The sequence below is a fragment of the Hetaerina americana genome, unplaced genomic scaffold (assembly GCF_022747635.1).
Source record: "Hetaerina americana unplaced genomic scaffold, ioHetAmer1.1.p SCAF_8, whole genome shotgun sequence".
NCBI classification, from domain to species: Eukaryota; Metazoa; Arthropoda; class Insecta; order Odonata; family Calopterygidae; genus Hetaerina; species Hetaerina americana.
This window is the reverse complement of record NW_027287427.1, coordinates 45,969,321-45,989,524: the sequence shown is the minus strand read 5'-3', so window position 1 is coordinate 45,989,524 and position 20,204 is coordinate 45,969,321. Positions and strand designations below refer to the sequence as shown.

Genomic DNA, 20,204 nt, shown 5'->3' with positions numbered 1-20,204 from the left:
TAACAAATACATTTCGATGATGCTAATTATACAGGAATGACTGGTTTGAGTTTTATCATTCTAGGTGAGTGTCAAATTAACCAAGGGCATATATTTTCACTCCATATCTACCATAAAATTACTAGCAAGGCAAAACAAAAATAATCTTAAGCATATTTTGTTGATAGCTTGATTTCAATGTACAAGTAAAGTAAGCAAGATCTCTTTGGCGTCAAAACTGTGAATAGGTTATTCTTTAAACAAGTTTGACATTGTAAATTCGAATCTCTTCCAGTGCACTCCGAGTGAGAAGCATTCATGGAGCTTTTAATACACTACTTTTCTATTACAGTAATTTGGAGAGTACTCTCAGAGCGGACACTCAACTAGTATTTTTAACATCGCATAATAAAATAAAACGAAAATGGATAGTTAATAACTTGATATTTTTAACAGATTTTCAGTAATTATGCACTTCGAATATTTATTTTTCTATGCATCTTTCTCAAATATTCATGCACACTAAATATCTCCCAAAATTTCAACATCGGCTTAGAGAGTAAGCCTGCTTTAATTGCCCCGATTTCGGCGAGATATATAAAAGCACCATCAAATTTTCATACATGAATATTACAAGTCCGGAGCCTCGGACACGTAAAATTCAATCGAATGAATTGATACTCAAAATATATTTGTGTCCGTAAACATATCAATATATTCGACGCATATCAATTTTTTTGCGGCAAGAGTTTTGCCCGGAGACGTCCTGAGCTCCCGCAGAGTACCGCATCAAGTCACTAATGCAATGTGTTACACCGTATTAATTGACCTAATCCTCTTGGTGAGCGTTTGCGTCGCACACTACTTTCAAACCACTTAAAATGTATATGAATACATTTTTAATGGGAGCGAGGGAAGAGGAAAACGTGACAAAAACACGACCGTTAAACATTAAAACGTATTTAAAAAAACCAAAGGATCGATAGGATACGCGATAATTATCGGCCTTCTCCGCAACTCAATGACCTCCAATCCTATTCAATACTCCTCACTTCTCTCTCACTCGTCCAACTGCATTAATTCCATCACGTGATTCGATCTCGCGTGCAAAGATTTCTTTTTTCCCTGCTAGAGAGCATTGCTGACCAAAATGAATCCACATGCATTTCTCCATTTTATGTACCACAAACGTTTTCAGTCCATGCTGAAAACGTTTCATGTAGACAACTAAACGTATTCTACCTGTATACGTACATAATCATAGCAAAAGAGACATTTTCAGAGGGATTTGCTGAAAGGGACCTCAAGTAATTCCGTAAAGGCAGTAAAACTTCGGTGAAACATTTAGTGGGGAAATTATTATTGCATGGCTTTGAAACTTGGCCATTTTTAAGACGCGATAAGTGCGATAAGAGTTTTTTTTGATATGGTTAGAGAACAATGAAGAAAAATGAAGGCAAATGAAAACAAATGAATTTTCAGGAAGAGATGTAAGGGATAGAAAAGTTTTCGGAGGACTAGCGAGGAAGGCAGGGTAGGTGGATGGAATGCATTGTAAGAGGCAATGGAATTTTGAGCACCATCATAGAAGGCAGAATAGACCAGTGAGGTAGCGGGAGGAGTATAATACGCATTTTGGGCGGCATTTATGGAGTTAGGAAGAGGAACTGAAGAATAATATAGTGCAATGTACGTAAATTGTACTAGGTTAAATAGATCTTGAAAAACGTGAAGTTAAAAAAAAGATAATGCGTTTAAGTTACAATTTGTCACAAAAACCTACTCTGATCAGGAAAATTCTTTCAACACCGATAATAATATTCACAGTGAAGACCATTATTAAACAATTAAAGATTCCAGTAAGTTCTGCATCTAAATATATAGGGCGGTGGCGACAGTGAACGGAAACTTATAATTTCCATGAAGTCCAGGATACATGGATACCAGTACCTTTTCTAAAGATTTATTTTAACTGTATCCGCAAATGCTTTAATTTTACGCATCAAAAGTTTATTTTCCAACGAGAATCATCTGACGGTCGGGTATAAATCCACCGGATGAAATCGGTAGAAAAATTCAAACCTAAAAAAATTAAATTACTCAAGCCTTTGTTTTTATAAAAAGAAATATGAATAGATATGACTCGAATTACTGCTACGACGTGGTTGGGCCCTTTTCGAAAAAATCCACTCTCCTCTAATCAATTTTCACTAATTTTACAGATTGACAAAGTTTTAAAATCCGCTCCGGATTTCCGAATCATTCTACTGATCGTAGTAGAATCACACTGGAGAACACGTCATCGCTGGCCGTTGGACTGCGCGCACGGCAATTCTTTTTTGTTGCCAATAAAAATCTGTTGCAGATAGGTAATCGCCTGCCTCAACATACGAATGCCCCTGGAGCCCAACCGAATAACCAAACCAAACTGTAGCCAAAGGGAGCGGTTTGTTGATTTAGCAAAATTTCGTTTGTGGCATGTTACTTGATCTCCGTTTTACACGCCATGATATTTGACACGGCGGCATATAATATCCTACCTTGACAATCAAAAGTGAAAATGGCATATGTTTCCCGCATCTCATTAAAACGCTCTTTTAGTAGGATTGTAATTGGGCAGCTAATCATTTAATTCTTCACCTCTGGCAGTTGGGGTGATTTCGCTACAGTAACGAACAAGTACAAATCAAATGTACCGCATGAATTGCACTAATAAAATATTTCTGGTAGAGGACTTGGCTGTGCCACTCAATCTTCTCAATTTGCGTTGATTAAACTAGAATAAACGCCCCGGGGGATATTAATGCATTTAATGTGAATTTAAAGCTCTAATTCGCACAGACGCATTTCGGCGAAGGGCAATAGGATGTCGAAGACTGTGATAGAGAATGAGGGGAAGAAGGAAGAATATGGAATTTAAGAGCTCTTACTGTAATGTAGGGTGTTGGGTTTTGTTTTTTTAGGAGAGGCAAGGAAATAGTAGCTGTACCGTTTAATAGCTTGTGTACATCCAAAACCTACCTTAACCGGTAGATTACCGCTAATAGCACCGCAGTGTATGTACCTTCAGTGACCATTATCTACATTACTTAAATTATTGTTCATTTTTACCGTAACTATCAATTAAAGAAATTAATGTATGTTTTGCATTGGATGTCTGGGGTTGAACCACGTTCTGAAGCACACCCTAGCAGTGGTTTGCAGGATACCACATAGATATACATGGGGCAGTGGCTAGTCCCCCCAATTACTTATAAAGAGATGTCCTTTTAGAATCTGGACTCCTTGGTTGTTTTCTTCCATAATTCCTTGGTTGTATTATTTTCCACTGAAAAATTGCTTTCACATTCCACTAAATTTCTATGCACCAAAAGTAGTTTTTCGTGTTTCCTCAAATATCTGCGCTAGGTGGCGAGAGTTAAGCATTCGGTGACGATATGTTTTTCTCACGCAATAACCGAACCATGAAAAACCCATCCTCCTGTTGAAGCTGCCAACTCCGTCCTTACTGTGCTCACAGACGAATCCTACCGGAGCAGCCCAACGCGAATAGTTTTGGCAAACATGATTACCCACAGTAAATTTTCCGACACACCCCCATGCCTTGAACCGCGAACAGTGGAGAGTGTCGGCGTGAGTCACGAAATGCGTCACCTGTGACGGAACAACTCACAGCAACCAAGAGGAAGAGATCGGTATCAGGTGTGCGGGCCTAGTGCGTCATCCTCAGGTAGCGATAGTCACGCCAACGGGCAGTGATAGTAATTTACGATATTATACGAAGTACAAAATCCCTTTGAGCAATCGGGGGTTTTGCAAAGTGATGGGTGCATAGAGTCACGACATTTTTATCAACAACATAAAAAACATTAAACAGAACGTTAAGGATTAAAACAGGAAAACATAAATCGGTACTAATATGAGATAACGGAGAATTATATTTACACAATATCCCTCCAACCGTCGCTAACTCGTGTGGCGGAGGCCGCCAGCCATTTAAACATAAATATGCATTTGCGCACATCTAAAACAATGCAAAACAAAAAGGACTAGCCCCTGGCAGAGTTAAAATAAAATTAATAAAAACTGAGGGGAAACACTCAAAATCACGACGTGTCACGATTTTCAGTTTCACATTCATACTGATATAATAAGGAAAAAAGAGAAAAAGGTGGTTTAAATGTTCAAAATGTTTTAATGTTCTGTTAGTGTGAATATAGTTTCCGAACGAAGTATTTACAAAGCCTTTCCTTGAACGTTTGTAAAATTGCACGGGTTTGCAAAGCCCTAGGAACACAGAACCAGATTACAGTTGAGTTTACCACCAATGATTTATGACATGTTATTTTACGTGCGAGGATGTAAAATTTATAGTTATATAGTTACAGCTCTCGTCATAGTTCCGGACCGGAGGAGATGGTGGAGACTACAGAGGAATCGTATACATGAATTTCATAACCGCTGAAGCTTTCCAGCGAGTTCATTAGATAGGCCAAAACGTTTCGAACTCATGAATAATGGAGGGGAACACGGATTCCAAATTTTTCAGAAAAAAATACGATGGGCCTCTGGAAATACTCGAGTGGGTATTAAAAAAATTATTAAGGCCTAGGTTCCTTATTACATTCCAAGATAAAAGACAAAAGGAGGGCAGGGCGGAGATTCGATTCATTTATGCAGAATTACGATCTAGCAAAATAAATGCAGTCGGCTATCCCGCTGGCCTATTTATTATTCCGCGCCACCACATTTCATATCATTCGCTTTCGCGGTATTCTGCGAAAGATTGATGATGTTTCTTCGAATAAAAGGACACGGGGAGATCGCTGTGAAAAGTCATTCCGTGTTCTTCTGCGAGACTTAAGCGCGAAACTTTTCTCATATATCGAAAATGTAGCTGACGAGCATAAACCTAGGGAGGAAGAACGAGTTTCGGCATGGGCCAATGCCTTGAGGGAGTTCAGAGACGACGGTATTCAGCCTGAGTTGAGAGTAACTTCCAGCCAACCTATTGCGGTCTATGGGCCCTGGGCGTCACTCTGTCTCAGAATGGGACTGTATCGTGCGAGCAACTTCCCACGCGTCTAAAGTAAAAAAATGAAAGATTTCGGACTTAGTCGACTGAAGTCCCGAAGCCGTTTCCTTTAAACTTTAACATGAAATTTGAACGCAGCTAAATTCACATATTTCTAAAGCATAAACGCAGCAGTATTCCCCCATATACGCGCCCGCAATACGTATCAATGTAAGTAATATTTATTAGAACTCTCGGGTAATGTTTTATCTTTATAACATTCTTGACATTGGATACTTAAATAATAATGAAGTGACTGTACAACTACCTATCCATGCTTCGAAATTACATTTATCAATCATGAACTGTCATCAAAAACGAGAAACCGAATAGTGAAACATGCATTAGGAGCTGACGATGAGAATTCCATTCGAACTGGGTAATTATTCCACACCTTAGAAATATATTATTTTCAGACAAGTTTTACCAGAAAGGGTGTCATGTATTTAGCATTTGGTTACGCGGCGTTTAGAAATGTAGCAGGGTTTATTCCCTGGATCCATGAAGAGACTACCTTGACGGCCGACTACTTTTTATAATTGTATTACTCACTGCCGTTACAGCAGTGTACAGCTGCCGTTATTCAATAACAAAATTCAGGGTGCATACTAACCCACGACAACGTCAACTACTACAATGGCAACAAATTGAGATAAAAAGGTGATGTCTTAGCTCATTCTGCTAGGTAAGCACACTAAATCTATAAGAGTAAACGATAATTAAAGAATTGGCAAAGGTTCAAGGTAAAGTCGCAAGGTTTCTTAGAAATTGCTACGAGAAGAGAATAAGCATGACTGATCCGTTGAAAGAATTAGGTTGGGATCGTCTTACTTCGCGAGGAGAGCAGGAGAGACTTAAGGAAGACACAGAACATCTGCGTTTTCTTGCAAACCAAAGGGAATAATTATGACACTAAACTGTAATGTTTAATTCGTCCAACAAGAAAAAAGTAAAGAAATAGACACCGTCAATGACAGATTCAAGCAGTCGCTCTTCCTTAAAATTAACTCAAATCCTAAAAATGTAATGATTTGTGAAACGCCACAATTATTGCTAGACTTATATAGGCCTGTACCAGCACGAAAAGAGAAACATACACAAAAAAATATATCATAAAATATGATATTTTTTTTTTTTAAAGTAATCTACCGGTTAAGGTAGGTTTTTGGACTGACACAACTACCAAACAAATATTTTATTACTCCTAACAAAACACAAAATCAATCATCCTACTCTATATCAGGTCCCTCTTCATCTCTGAGTACTTCCTTCCTCCCTTCATCCCGTCCAACAACCCTATCCTGTTCCTTCCCTTTCCTCTTTTGCCCAACATTCTACCCTCTATCACAGTCTTCAACATCCCACTGCCGGTCAACACCCCCTTCATCCACTTTTCCTGCCTCCATAGGATTGCTCCCAACAAACCCCTCTCTTCGCCCACCATACCAAGTACTTCCTCATTTGTTTTCTTCTCTGTCCATTTCACCTTCTCCATTCTTCTCCACACCCACATTTCAAAAGCCTCCAATCTACGTCTATCCTCCTGCTTCAATGACCACGTTTCCGCTCCGTACATAGCTACGCTCCATATCAAAGTTTTTACGAGTCTTTTCTTAACATCCTTACTCAAAGTCCCTGTTATCAACTCCCTCCTCCTTGTGAAAGCCTCTTTGCCTAGCGCAATTCTTCTCCTTACGTCCCTACTACTTTGACCGTGTTGGTCCAAAACACTACCGAGATACGTAAACTGTTCTACCTGCTCTAGCTTTTGCCCTCCTATTTTAATGTTAAGCTTGGCCTTTTTCTTTCTAGAAAATCGCATAACCTTTGTTTTATTAATATTGATTCTCATCCCATACCTGTCGCACTGAATTTCCAAATCACTAAGCAATGCTTGCAGCCCCTTGGCTGACTGACAAACTAAAGCTTGGTCATCAGCAAACCTAACTGATTTTACGAATTCCCCGCCCACTTTCATTCCTACCTCGAGTTCTTCCCATGCCTCTTTGATCATTTCTTCTGCGTACAGGTTGAACAGCAACGGTGATAATGGGCAACCCTGCCTTACACCCCTTCCTAACACTGCCCATCCTGACTCCCCGTTTCCCACCCTCACCTGAGCAGTCTGAGACATGTACAGGTTCCGGATTAGCCTCCTTTCCCTCCAATCTATTCCTATTTTCTGCAATATACTCATTAGTTTTTCCCAATTTACTCTATCAAACGCTTTTTCGAAATATACGAAACAGGCAAATACCTCCTGGTTGTGTTCTATATTCCTCTCGATTAATAATCTCATTACTGCAATGGCATCACGCGTACCTCTCCCCTTCCTAAACCCAAACTGATCATCCCCTAAGTAATCATTTGCCCTACTCTCTATCCTTTTGTTTATGATCCTGAGAACAACCTTAGCTGCGTGGGATATCAAACTAATTGTCCTATAGTCCTCACATGACGTGGCCTTTACCTTTTTCGGAATAGGAACTAAAACTGATCTCACAAAGTCTTCCGGCCAGATTCCCTCCTCATAAATACTACGGATCAGCCCATATAGCCTCTTCCTCCCACATTTTCCCAAGCATTTCAAAAGTTCCACGGGAATGTTATCTACCCCCACGGCCTTATTTAGTTTCATCTCCCTTAATGCCCTTTCTATCTCATTGTCTAGTATGCCTGGACCTAAGCTATCTTCTTCTACGTCATGTTCCTTTTCAATGTCTAACTTTGTTGGTCTAAGCTCTTTACTATACAGGTCTTCTACATATTCCTTCCATCTCTCTTGGATCTTTCCTGCGTCAACTATTACCTTACCGGCCTTATCTCTAACTGCTATCGTTGATCTCCCTTTCTTACTTCCCGATAAAGATTTAACTATGCTGTAAAGCGCACCGATTTCCCCCTTCCTCTGCAGACTTTCCATATTCTCGCACTGCGTCTTCCACCATGCTTCCTTTGCTTTATTTGTTGCCCGCCTCAATTTATTGTTCAATTCTTTGTACTTCATTTTGCCTAATTCTGTATTTATATTCTTCCATTTTCGCCGCTCATCCATTTTTGTAATCATCTCATCCGTGATCCATGGTTTAGGAGTCCTTTTAGCGTTAACGGTTCCAATAGTGTCTTTTGCCGCTTTAGACAACCCTTTTTTGATACATTCCCATTTTTCTTCAATAGTACTTAGCTCTTTACCGTCCTCCATGATTTTCTCTACCGCCTGTTTGTATTCCTTTCTTTTCAACCCATTTAATGCTTCTACATTCCATTTTCTAACTCGCCGCCCCTGCCTTATCTTTTTAAAACGTACGCTACATTTCATAACAACTAAATTGTGGTCTGAGTCCGCATCCGCTCCCGGGAAGCTGTGGGAATTTATCACACTGTTCCTAAACCTGTGTCTAACCAGGATATAATCTAGCTGATATCTTCCCGAGTCACCTGGCATTTTCCATGTATACCTGCGTCTTTTGTGGTGTCTGAACCAAGTGTTGGTGATAACTAACCCCTGTCTCCTGCAGAACTCAACTGCTTTCTCCCCGCGGTCATTCCTCGTGCCTAAACCGTAGTCCCCCACCTCATCACCATCTCTTCCTTCGCCTACTGTCGCATTCCAATCCCCCATCACTATCAAATGTTTCCCTGCAGGAACACATGCAATCATGTCCTCTAACTGATCGTATATCCTATCGACCTCTTCTTCCTTATGGTTGCTCGGTGGCATGTATACCTGGATAATAACTAAGTTCGTCGGTTCTGCTTTTATCTCCACTAGTAGTATTCTATCCGTTACCTGCTCTATGTTGACTACGCTTCTTCCTACCTCTTCATTTAGTACTATGGCGACCCCTCGTTGGCTCTCGTCCCCACCGCTGTATATTATTCTATACTTATCACTCCAGTAATCCCCGCTATCTTTCCATCTCACCTCGCATAGACCTAAAATATCTATATTTCCCCTTTCCATCTCTCAAAATATGATATATGCATATATATATATATATAATATAATATGCATATATTATTATTATTATAATAAGGTAATCTACCGGTTAAGGTAGGTTTTTGGATGGACACAACTGCCTAATAAATAATTTGTGACTCCTAACAAAACACAATCCAGCAACCTACTCCACATCAGGTCCCTATTCATCTCTGAGTACAAAGGACATAATTCCTACCATTATTAAAGTTTTCCTCCCATAGACTACAAATACGATTACAATAGTTATATAAACATATTTTTGAGCCGTATTAGCTATCAAAAGTTTAATTAGAAACAGTAAATATCTCATTTTAAAGGGCGTAGATGAGATTTTAACGTGCGATCAATATGAACTGCAACACTGCGCCATTTAAATAGGCAGTAAAGAACAACGATCCGTAAACACACTTGAAACTGACAAAGCTATCTTAATAAGTATCATTAAAAGTCACAGCGAAGGACATCTAGACATCAAACAACACGATGACACCCACAAAGCATGCAAATCGACGAACGTGACTCTATTTGGACTAACTTTGACATCGATGAAAATTGTACTCAACACAAAACAATATTCCGCCAGCAGGAGCACCATATGAACTGCTTATTCGACCCACTGCGCTGTACTGAAAAGCGATCCAATCCCTGAAAACTCCTTGCTCGACGGAGAAACATGTGGTTATGCGGTACAGCCAAAACGGTGTCACAGTTACCTATTCCCATCAAAATTTTACGCCACGGCGCCTCAGTAATTTTGCGTTAATTCACCCCCCCGGATGGCGGACGACAAATACATAAATAAATCACGCTTGATTTCCTGGATGGAAATTAAGTCACCCGAGGCAAATTCCGCAAAGCCACTTCATTCCGCATTCCACTTCCTGCGGTAACATTATTTTCTCTCTCACTCAGAATTGGGGTAGGTTACGGCGTACATACGTGTACTTCTCATTTCTAAAACACTCTCAGCTAATAAGACGTACGTAGGCATGGTATGAAAGACAAATATTCCGCAGAATGAAAGCTTCCGCGCTTCAAAATGGCACATGCATGTCCTTCTGCCGAATTAAATTCCGTGGTAATTCCAAGATTTTCCCTGTTCATATGCCCCAAATTTCCGAGAATGTTTCCCGCGGGCTCGTGAAGTTTTGGTTCAACAGTTCTACATCGATTCAGACTATGCATAAGTACTTTCTGAATAGCCACACGAAATAAAAACATTAGGACAGGAGGACCCCCTTTGAAAAAACTGGATTCACAACAATTTGACTCCCGAAGACGCAGACAGGAGTGTGTTCATAACCGGGTACGGGTGGGCAGGGTACTAACTGCGAAATCAGATCGCCCCACCAGGGGTATTTTATGATTCAACAAACATGCGCCGCTGGGAGACGTCACAATACCTGGGTCACTTAATATTTCCTTAGAACATCCAACACCTAGCGCTCTTAGAATCGGAAACGATTTGTTTTTAGTTTGTCTCATATATCACTACCGTGCTGCTTAAGTTTCAGTTATATCTATCCCGCGGTTTCATTATCATAGTCGAGTAAAGCAACAAGCCTTTATGTATCCAGAAAAATAAAAAAAATGAATTTGGTGCGCTGATTAAAATCTTTAAAAAGCTTAACAACGAAAAAGTCACAGCCGAGTTAGCTGAAGTTCTTGACACACCTGCTCCTGTGTTCGCGACTGTTTACAATGGGTGCATGAGTTGAAACGTGACCGAACATCCACTAATTATGAACATCATTTGTGACACCCAGTGAATGTGACTTCCTACGAAATATTAGACGAAATCCACGATGTGGTTTTAAATGATCGAAGAACTGAAGTTCGCGAAATGGTGGAACCCACAGGCATATCAGAAGGTACAATGTTTTCTATTATCCACGAAAAAATGGGGGTGAAAAAATTCTCGGCAAGATAGGTGCAACGTTTGCTCTTAGTGGAGAATGAACGCAATCGTGTGGTCGCTTCGGGTTCTTCTTTGGCACTTTTCCGCCACGATCCTGATGAGTTTCTACGTCGATACATAACTGTGGACGAATATTGGATTAACGACTACACTTAACAGACATAGGGACAGTGGAAACAGTGGACTTTCAAAGGCGCCCGGCTCCGAAGAAGACGAAGACGGTGGAATCTGTCGACAGGGTGATGGCCACAGTTTTTTGGGATGCACGCGGAATCATCTATATCGATTACTTGCAAAAAGGACAAATGATAAATGGAAAATACAATACGTAATTATTGCAATTTTTGAGCGAAGAATTCAAGAAAAAGACTCCTCGTTCGGCAAAGAAGAAAATTATTCTTCACGAAGACAATGCAAGGATACAAAAAACCCGCGCAATTTCGTTGGCAAAAAATATGGAATTAAATTTCGAATAATCACAACATCTACCATATTCACCAAATTTGATTCCAAGTGACTTTTTTTAATTCCAAAATTTAAAAAATGGCTCGGCGGGGAGCGATTCACGTTGAACGAAGAGGTCATCGCCAACACATGTCTATTTTGAGGACCTTCCGATATCCTTTGCACACGGCTTAAAAAAGATGGAGAAACGATGGGAAAAGTTCATCGAGCTAAATGGAGATTGTTGAAATATAAAAAAAATCTACCCAAAATAATGTTTTCTATTTTCTCCTATGTAATCATTGAAGACCCACGTATACGAACATTGTGTCGATATTTTTTCATTTACAACTGATCGACTGGCCGACTTATAAATCGACACATCGTGAATGGAAAATACCGAACAAATGATAATATATTCAATATTATTAAGAACAAGTATATTCGATATGTGATCTGATTGGTCTGACTCGATATTGCCGACATGATTTAGCACACTTGAAAATTATCGCCATATCGATGAACCGTCGCCACCTCGACATTTAGTTTATATCGACACTCGATACTGGAGTATCGCATAGCTTCGACTTGAACCGGCGGCGGACTGCAATGATACTGCTTCAAAAGCTAGGATTTTCATTACAATTTGGACGGTTAGGTACTCATACCTATCAAATGATCAACATTTTGAGAATTATTCACTCATGTTTGCCTTAAAATATTCCTCAGTCCTGTATTTAAGTTCCCATTATTCAGCACCCAGGCCCCCATTTCAACTTTCTTGAGATCCGCCCTTAGGCTGAGACGTTGATAAATTTGGAAGGGCTTCCCCGAGAACCGTTCTGTGCCCTTGAGATGCGCCGATTAGACTTCGGGTGAGGAGGGGGAAACCGTGAACGGGAGCAGGGTCCCCTCTGAAAAAAAGAAAGACAGTAGCGCCGAGAGGCTGGAAAAGAAAGAGCTTCAAAGGACGGAAAGGATTGAGGGAGGGAAGGAGAGAGAGTGAGAGAGCGCGGGGAAACACCCCTGGAACTTACCTTCGGGCCAGCTGTCGAACACATGCTGGGCTATGTCCCCCGCTGAGTCACTAGAGCTGAAGAGGAACTCTTTCGTCTTCCCACTGACAAGAATCAGCCGCAGGTTAATCTGTGAATGACAAAGAAAACGAGGCACGTTAAGCGGAGCGACCACTTTGAAGACGCCGAATGAAAGAAAGATATTATGAACTCCACTTCATCCTCCTCTTCCCCACGTTAACTCTTCATCCCGAGCCCACTCCTCCATCGGGATGCTTTTTTTACTGTGAGGAAACGAAATGAGCTCCGGTGAAACGATTTTCTAGTCTAAATACGAACAAACACGCGCGCGCGCGCACACACACGCACGCACGAAGTCATTCCTCCCTTTTGTGAGTTTAGAAACGAGGATGCGCTGGAGAGGAAACATGACCCACATGCAATGGACTGACCATTTGGATGATTGATTTGTTAAATTGTAATACTCCGGCAACTGAAATTCGATTCTCCATCCATCCTCTTTTCATTCTCTAAATCCCATCAGTGACGTGGAGGCCCTTCTTAATACCCTCCTTACCCATTTTCCAACGGAAATTCCACAGTCATGGGGATTAATGGTCGGAATGGGGGGAGCAAGATTACGCTGGGTTCCATCCATCCAACCAGTGAGTACTCTCTAAGTCACCTATACGAAGTGTAACAGGGGGGTGTAACATGACTCCATACCGGGCATGTAATATCAAATTTTCAACGTTGCTTGAAATGAATAACTGATCGTAGCACTTTTCCACTTGATAAAAATATTTTATTTATGGTAAATAAAAATATTTTTATCAAGTGGAAAAGTGCTACGATCAGTTATTCATTATGTTCGACTTCCACCACATCACGCCTGAAGCTACTCAATTTGTTGCTTGAATTTGTGATTTGAACTTGTTACACCAAATTAAAATCAGCAGAAATGTTATTTGAAAAGATGGAGATCATATCAACAACGGCTGACGCCTCCGGCATATGCAATTTACTTTTCTGAACATTCGAGAGGAGCGGTTAGTAAAGACAACTATTAAAAAAGGGCTAGATAAAATAATTAATATCAGAGATTTAATATGCGACGGCGACATAGGCGATGAAGGTCAGGGCGTCGGTTTTTTTGGGTTGCGAAATAAATTCGGTCGATTGACTATCTTGAAAAAGTTCAAACAATAACTGGGGAGCACTATTCTAACCTTATAATGAAACTGAACGCCAAAGTTCTACGCGAAAGCATACCCGGCTTGCGGAGGAAAAACCTCGTTTTCCGTCAGGACAATGAATCTGCCCACGGAAGTGTCTTTGCGATGGGAAAATCGAGGGTATTGCACCATGAATTACTGGGGCACCCACCCTATTCCCCGGATATGGCTCCCATGGACTTCCACCTCTTCCAAAAACTCATAAGGTTCCTCGCTGCTCAACGTTTTCCGTCCAATCAAGAAGCCATTTCGGCTGTACAGGACTACTCGGCAGCACTTCCGGAAGAACACTCCAGGGATTGGATAATGACATTGGCACACAGCAGGATAAAATTTATCAATATTAAAGGGTATTAATTTGAAAATTAAAACTTTTTGAAAACGAATATTCTCATTATCATCATCACGCCGAGAACGTTTCAGATCATTCACATGTGTTCGTTGAAGGATGCTATTTAACAGTTCCCTGCCAAAATTATTGGCGGTCCCGTCGAACAGAACAAATGTCTACGATGATCGTGAGCTCACGTTACCAACGGCTTTCAGATTATCTCTTAAAGTACTGGGACGGTAGTGTTAGATGCGTCGCCATTGTAAATTTTTACACATCCTGATAAAATAAATAAAAATACGCTCATCCGGGCTTCATCTTTATGGAATCACCCATTGCCAAAAAACATTAAGACAAGACATAAATTAAGATTTTTCTTTAGTTGAAGCAAGTGATAGTCAATAACGAAAGATACCATTTTTCATTGCCGTTGGCGCGATTCATTTCTTTGGCACAGATTATTTTAACGTGGAAAAGGGAAGCCGGGTCAGGGTGAGCCATCCAATCAAGAGGATGTGTGCTAGGAGAGAGAGGGAGCTCGTTAAGAGAGGTTTAGTGCAACAGTGAGCTTGCGAAACGGCTTCATGAAAGCCGTTTGAGTAGGAGCATAAAAATGGCGGCTCCGGGCCTTGATGCCCCGACGCAGGGAGACGGGAAGCGCCGCATATTCCGAAGATGGAGACATTGAGCCTTCAACGGATTCGCCCGACGGCCACCGCGCGCCGCCAGAATAGGAGTCGTAGGTGTCGTATTCCAACCGAATCCCGTGGATGTTGAGACGGGAAATCATGCGCAACCGAGTGAGAAAGATCCCAAAAATCTAAGAACGTCTCGCGTGCGGGGAGTGTGCGTTGGTACTATCTGCGACCTGCGATGCTGGCCGGTGAGGTCGCATCGCAGGTCGAAGGGGAGGGCTGCGAGTCGAGCCGCCGCAATGCTGCAAGTGGGCAAATATCCCGTGAATGCACCTACGTGTGACAACCCAGAGGGCTGCTACACGTTCGGCAACCGACTCCCGGGCAACAACCTTCAAAGCAGTAGAATTGATAAACAATTGGTGCACAGGAAAAGAAACTGGCCACCGTGACCACAGAGGATAAATTTCACAAGCCGTAGAAATTAACACTAACTAGGAGTCGTATTAAAACAATCATACACTGAACTTCAGGTTGAAGTAAGTATTTTGGTGGGGATTTCAGATATACTTCGAATGATGATACAGATGGCGTTGACAAAAATCGTCCTTTTGTGGGATATGTCGAGAAGATTTGAACATTTCTGAAGTCACAATGATCCCGATACTCTCGCTTCATCCTCAGTACATCGATATCTTTTACACCGAGCATTAATATTAAAAATGAAATTTCGTAAAACCCAAACTTGAACTCAATTAGAAAAGTGAATTTGATATGTGTTTCGAGCTCATACTACAATACCGAACGACCATAGAAATATGCATATACGGCAGAATAACACAGCCCTATTAAGTGCCCGAGCTCAATAGTTTAATTAATCAAGAAGAGGTTAAATTGGCGTCATTATCGGTGAGGGGAGTTGAGAGAACACGTCCCGAAACATCACAGGATGAAAAGGAGGGGGAGGGTTGAATAAAAATATCACTCCGAAAAGTATCGTGCAATTAATGGACGCTCCCAAAGTCGTCGAGAAAGTTTAAGCGCGAGGAGGAGGTGGGTGGGACACTCTTCAACGATTCGCGATGGCTAATAACGCACACATGACTCGCCGTCAAAGGGGTGCCGAAGAGGGGGTGGGAGAGAGGCGGCGCTAACCCTGAAATTGGAAACTGACGAGCGAATATCCAGATCGCTGAGGCGGAACGCGATCCGGGGCTCTCCGAGGAAAGCGGCAGCGGCAAAGAAAGGCTGAAACGCGAGGCGGCTCCCCTCCGCGGAGGAGCGAGGAGGTGGGAGTGGAATGAGGATAGCGAAAAAGGATGTGGGGGTGGGGGGTGGAATTGGCGAAACGCGAAGATACACATGTTGTGAGGGTGATCAAAGGGGAAATCTTCCGGGAAAGATGAGCGCTCACGATGAATGCCGAGGGGAAATAAATGTCTCGTCTCGAAATGATGTTTCGTTCGGTCCGGATCGTGGTGCCACCGAAGGGAATCAATCAACGAGGCGAAGTTTACGGACATCCGCTCGCAGTTTGACCCTGAGCATTCGGTACGCACTCCGATGACTACAGGTCTTCATCAATTTGAAAATTATTCCACTGAGCATCGCTGTTTACATTGCTTGGGACGACCGATGAAGTCGAAACGAACCATGAAAAACAAGTTTTGAAAAACGTGCACCTCCTTCAAGAGTCGGAAGTTGTCTACGTATCGAAATTCCATAAAATAAAAATAAAACCACAGTCCCTGCTCACAATAAAACTATCACATTATAAATAGGAAATGAGCTTCCATTTTTGGATAAAATAACCGCCTCCGTAATGAATTTCTCTCCGATCTAATTCTCAGCATTTTAATTATGTTCCAAAATTCATTTATTTTTCAGTTATATCAAATTTTCGATACTTTGAATGAACAACATTGAAAGAGAATAGCACACCTGGCTTCAGCCAACTCTTCGAAATAATGATAGCAAGCGCAATAAAGGAAATTGGTAGTTGGCAATTAAAGAGCCTTCTTAATAAGGCAAAATAAAATTCGATGGGTACGAAGAGACTAAAACCCATCGAGATATGAACTTTCTCAACTTTTCAAGGCAAAACTTCCAAATGAAGAATCACAATAATTCTTCCTGAAATATCGATTTTGGCCAAGTAAGTTTCACCCAGCGTCCACGTCACATATTCTCCTTTCGTTGTCAAAAGAATCATTACGGGAGACAACTGATTCAATTTCCAAATAATCACAAGCAGAAGTCAATCATCATTTTCCATCAGATGTCTTCGTTAAATGATCGGCAGAGGGAGTGGGATAGCTTTGCTCGTCTAGACCCGACGCTCGGACCACTCATTGCCAGCGAGCTCATCAGATTCTTGCAATTCCCTACAGGAATCAGCTGCCACACCATCAAACTCGTAGGCAAAGACCAATGTATTTACTTGTCGAGTTTACTCGGGACACCGTCACTGAATGTTCCAAGTACCCGTTCTTCCCTCGCACGACATATTCTCATAACCTTCAACAAAATAAAAAGCAAGAACTCCTATAATTTTTATTAAAAAATCAAAACAGAAAACTTTATTCTAACACACCCATTATCGCACGATACGGATAGGCAGATTTGTGTGTTTATGCATATGTGCAAATATACATTCACATTTATGTTAAAGGGCCTATGCATGCATTTATGGCTGGGACCCTAACACCACCTGCCAAACGCCCTTGAAGAGTAATGTGTTGGTGAAGATGTTAATTCGAGCCTGCACCACAATCCTCCGTGAGTAATGGAGGCTTCAGACAAAAAATAAATAAACCCACTCTATCGACAACACCTTACCTTGAGCACAAACCACCGGCGTCTCTCCGATATCAGTGCTCCCACGCGAAGCGGGGCGGGGGCGCAGGAGTTAGGGGCGGGAGGGGGGGCAGCACGGAAGACGACGGACGCGGAAGCTTCGTGAATGGACCCACCTGAGCGGGGGGCGGGGGGGAAGAGGGGCTGATAAATAATGCAAGAGCGAGTTTAATGATGAGCACTTAGAAGGCAGGAGGAAGAGGGGTGGTCCTCTCCTTTAAAGAAAAAAACGACCGGTCGATTCCCCAAACCCTTCACCCTCATCCCACTCCTCCGCGCCGACCCCCGGAGAGAGGGCGCCTCGCTTCTTTCCCGCATCCTTCCCCATCCATCTCGCACTCCTGACCCCGCCAGACTCCCCTGCTTCGATGAAACCACAAAGCTAAACTCCCCAACCCTCGTTTCGATACCTGGAAAGGGGGACTCCACCTTTCTCTCGGGCGTCAAAAACAGCGATAATCAGTCTTCCGACCGGAGGGTCCTCCAATTACGAAGATATTTCCGCGCTTTCCCTCTCTTCCCCGAGTTGTGCTTATTGAATGTGGATCATCAACGCATTTTCCATTACATTGTTAATTTTATCGTAGCCGTACATCCGTTCGTAATAGAGCCCTGCATCCTGGGTCAGTGGCGCGGACGGAACTTCAATATTGGGGTCAAAAAGGTGATGAGACGATAAAACACAAGGGCTATCAAGAAAGTAAGTTACCTTTCGGCCTAGCGCGTTTCATTATATACATCAAATATATATAATAAAACTTTGTCCAGCCGCTAGGCTCATATTTTATTTCAGAACGTAATTTACTTTCAGGAAATCACTCGTAAATTGAAAAATTTTACTTTCGTGGTCATAGGCTGTAAATCATCTGTGGCGTGGGGGAGGGGAGTGAGAGAGGAAGCTTTCTGTCGTTGCGTCAGTTACCCAGATCACCACATGTGAAATTACGCTTGAAAATCAAAAGTCATTGGGCATGTGGACGGCGTGGTAGCCTGAATTTCAGAACACGTTCGTTTACACACTGACGGACCAGGGGCCGAATCCCGGTGAATCTGGGCACGCCTGACCCTTGGAGAGAGGGGATGTCCAGAACATAATGTGGGTGTTGTTTCTGAAACTGCAGGCGGCACAGACCCCCCCTACCTCCCAGATACGTGAATTTCTCACGCCGTAGGATTTAGTATAAGGTTAAAACCACCCTCACCTATGACACCTACCTTCGGGACGATTACTGTGGTTTACTCAGTAAATTAAAGTCAATATTAAAACGACTCGTTTGTTCTTCGTAAATTTAAGGACTTATTGCAGAATGACAGTTTCTCAATCTTTACCGAAATAAACGGGAGAATCTCAGCCGCATTCATGCGCCATTTTCGAAGAGGTATTAAGTGCTTCCAAACTTCCAGAAGATGCCTACACTGAGATCTTCAGGAATATTTTAAAGAATGCAATTACACCATTCTGTAATAAGAATCGAATACCCGATCCAAGGGTCAACTGGAAGAATTTTAATAAATTCTGTTTTCATTTAAATGACTTGTCGGAGGGCCCAGTCATGACTCCATTACCATACGAACGGTTCAAAAATGTTTCGAGGAAAAATTGCTCTTTTTAGGGAAGCCACAGATTGTGCGAAAGCGAAAAATAATAAAGAATAGGGCGGCATTTACACAAAAGACCTCCAGCCAACGAGGGCACAGCGTAAGCATAAAAGTGTATCTACCAATTCTGAAGGTTAGAGATAACCTTTGAAAATCGAAGACTTGACCTAAATGTCAAGTCCGTCGGTGCACCGGCGTCGCGATGTGCTGTTAACAGCGACAGCGCCCATGGCACCGAACATGGGCTGTACCGCCGGATACCGACGACATCTTGGGTACGGGTACAATCGTGTACTGGTGGAAGATAGCCAGGGGGGACATTACGTGTTCTCCGCGTGTAGGCTAGCTAAGGTCTATTGCTTTTGCCAAGCCCTCGGCTGATTCCAGAGATTTAGGGATGAGCCAATAACGAAACATACGATTTATGTAAACGCATTGATATTTTCAATAAACAATACATTGAATATACTTTTAATATACATGCAACGCATGTACGTACACATATAGATGTCACAATATTATGAAAAATTTTATAACTCGTATTAGTAGAGACTTAATTTCGAAGAAAGAAACATTTTTTTGAAATTATCTATACACAATTTTTTATTAACGAGGTGATAGTTAACTTACTTTACTGAGGACTTCAGAAGCTATAGTTGGCGTTAAAAATAGTTTTCGATCGGTTTCCATAAAAAATAAGCAAGAGAGATTGGTATTTACTTCATGAGTAGTGCACGATATACAAGGGCAAGCATTAATTTACCTATTTCACATTCTCATTTCTCACTGTCATCCAGGTTGTTTCCACAGAAAGGTGAAATGTTATGGGAGGTGATAGTGGATGTGATTGTGAGCATTTTTTCTCCAATGAACACATGCTCGTAAAGCCTTAATTACCTAACTACGGACAAGCAAACATTTCATCAAGCTAATTCTTGGTGAAGGATTGATACCATTTTTTGCACTTTAAACGAGAATCTTTATAACAATAAGGTACTCGTCTAGCTTTCGTACCAGCCTTACAAAATCAAGGATTCCTATGACGGTTTTAGGAAAATGCGATGAAAAAGTAAGAGAGATTTATCAATTCGCTCTAGTTACGCCACGTTTAGAATACATGGCAAGTTTCTGAGAT

The 20,204-nt window shown here is 41.7% G+C and overlaps 1 protein-coding gene across 1 annotated transcript in view; it reads right to left on the bottom strand.

Moving 5' to 3' along the window:
* Positions 1 to 20,204, bottom strand: part of UBL3 (ubiquitin like 3) — a 127,279-nt gene that overhangs the window by 45,126 nt on the left and 61,949 nt on the right. Inside the window, exon 2 of the mRNA XM_071597028.1 lies at positions 12,435 to 12,543. Coding sequence (XP_071453129.1) covers positions 12,435 to 12,543 — 109 coding nt within the window. The remainder of the gene's footprint in view (positions 1 to 12,434; positions 12,544 to 20,204) is intronic.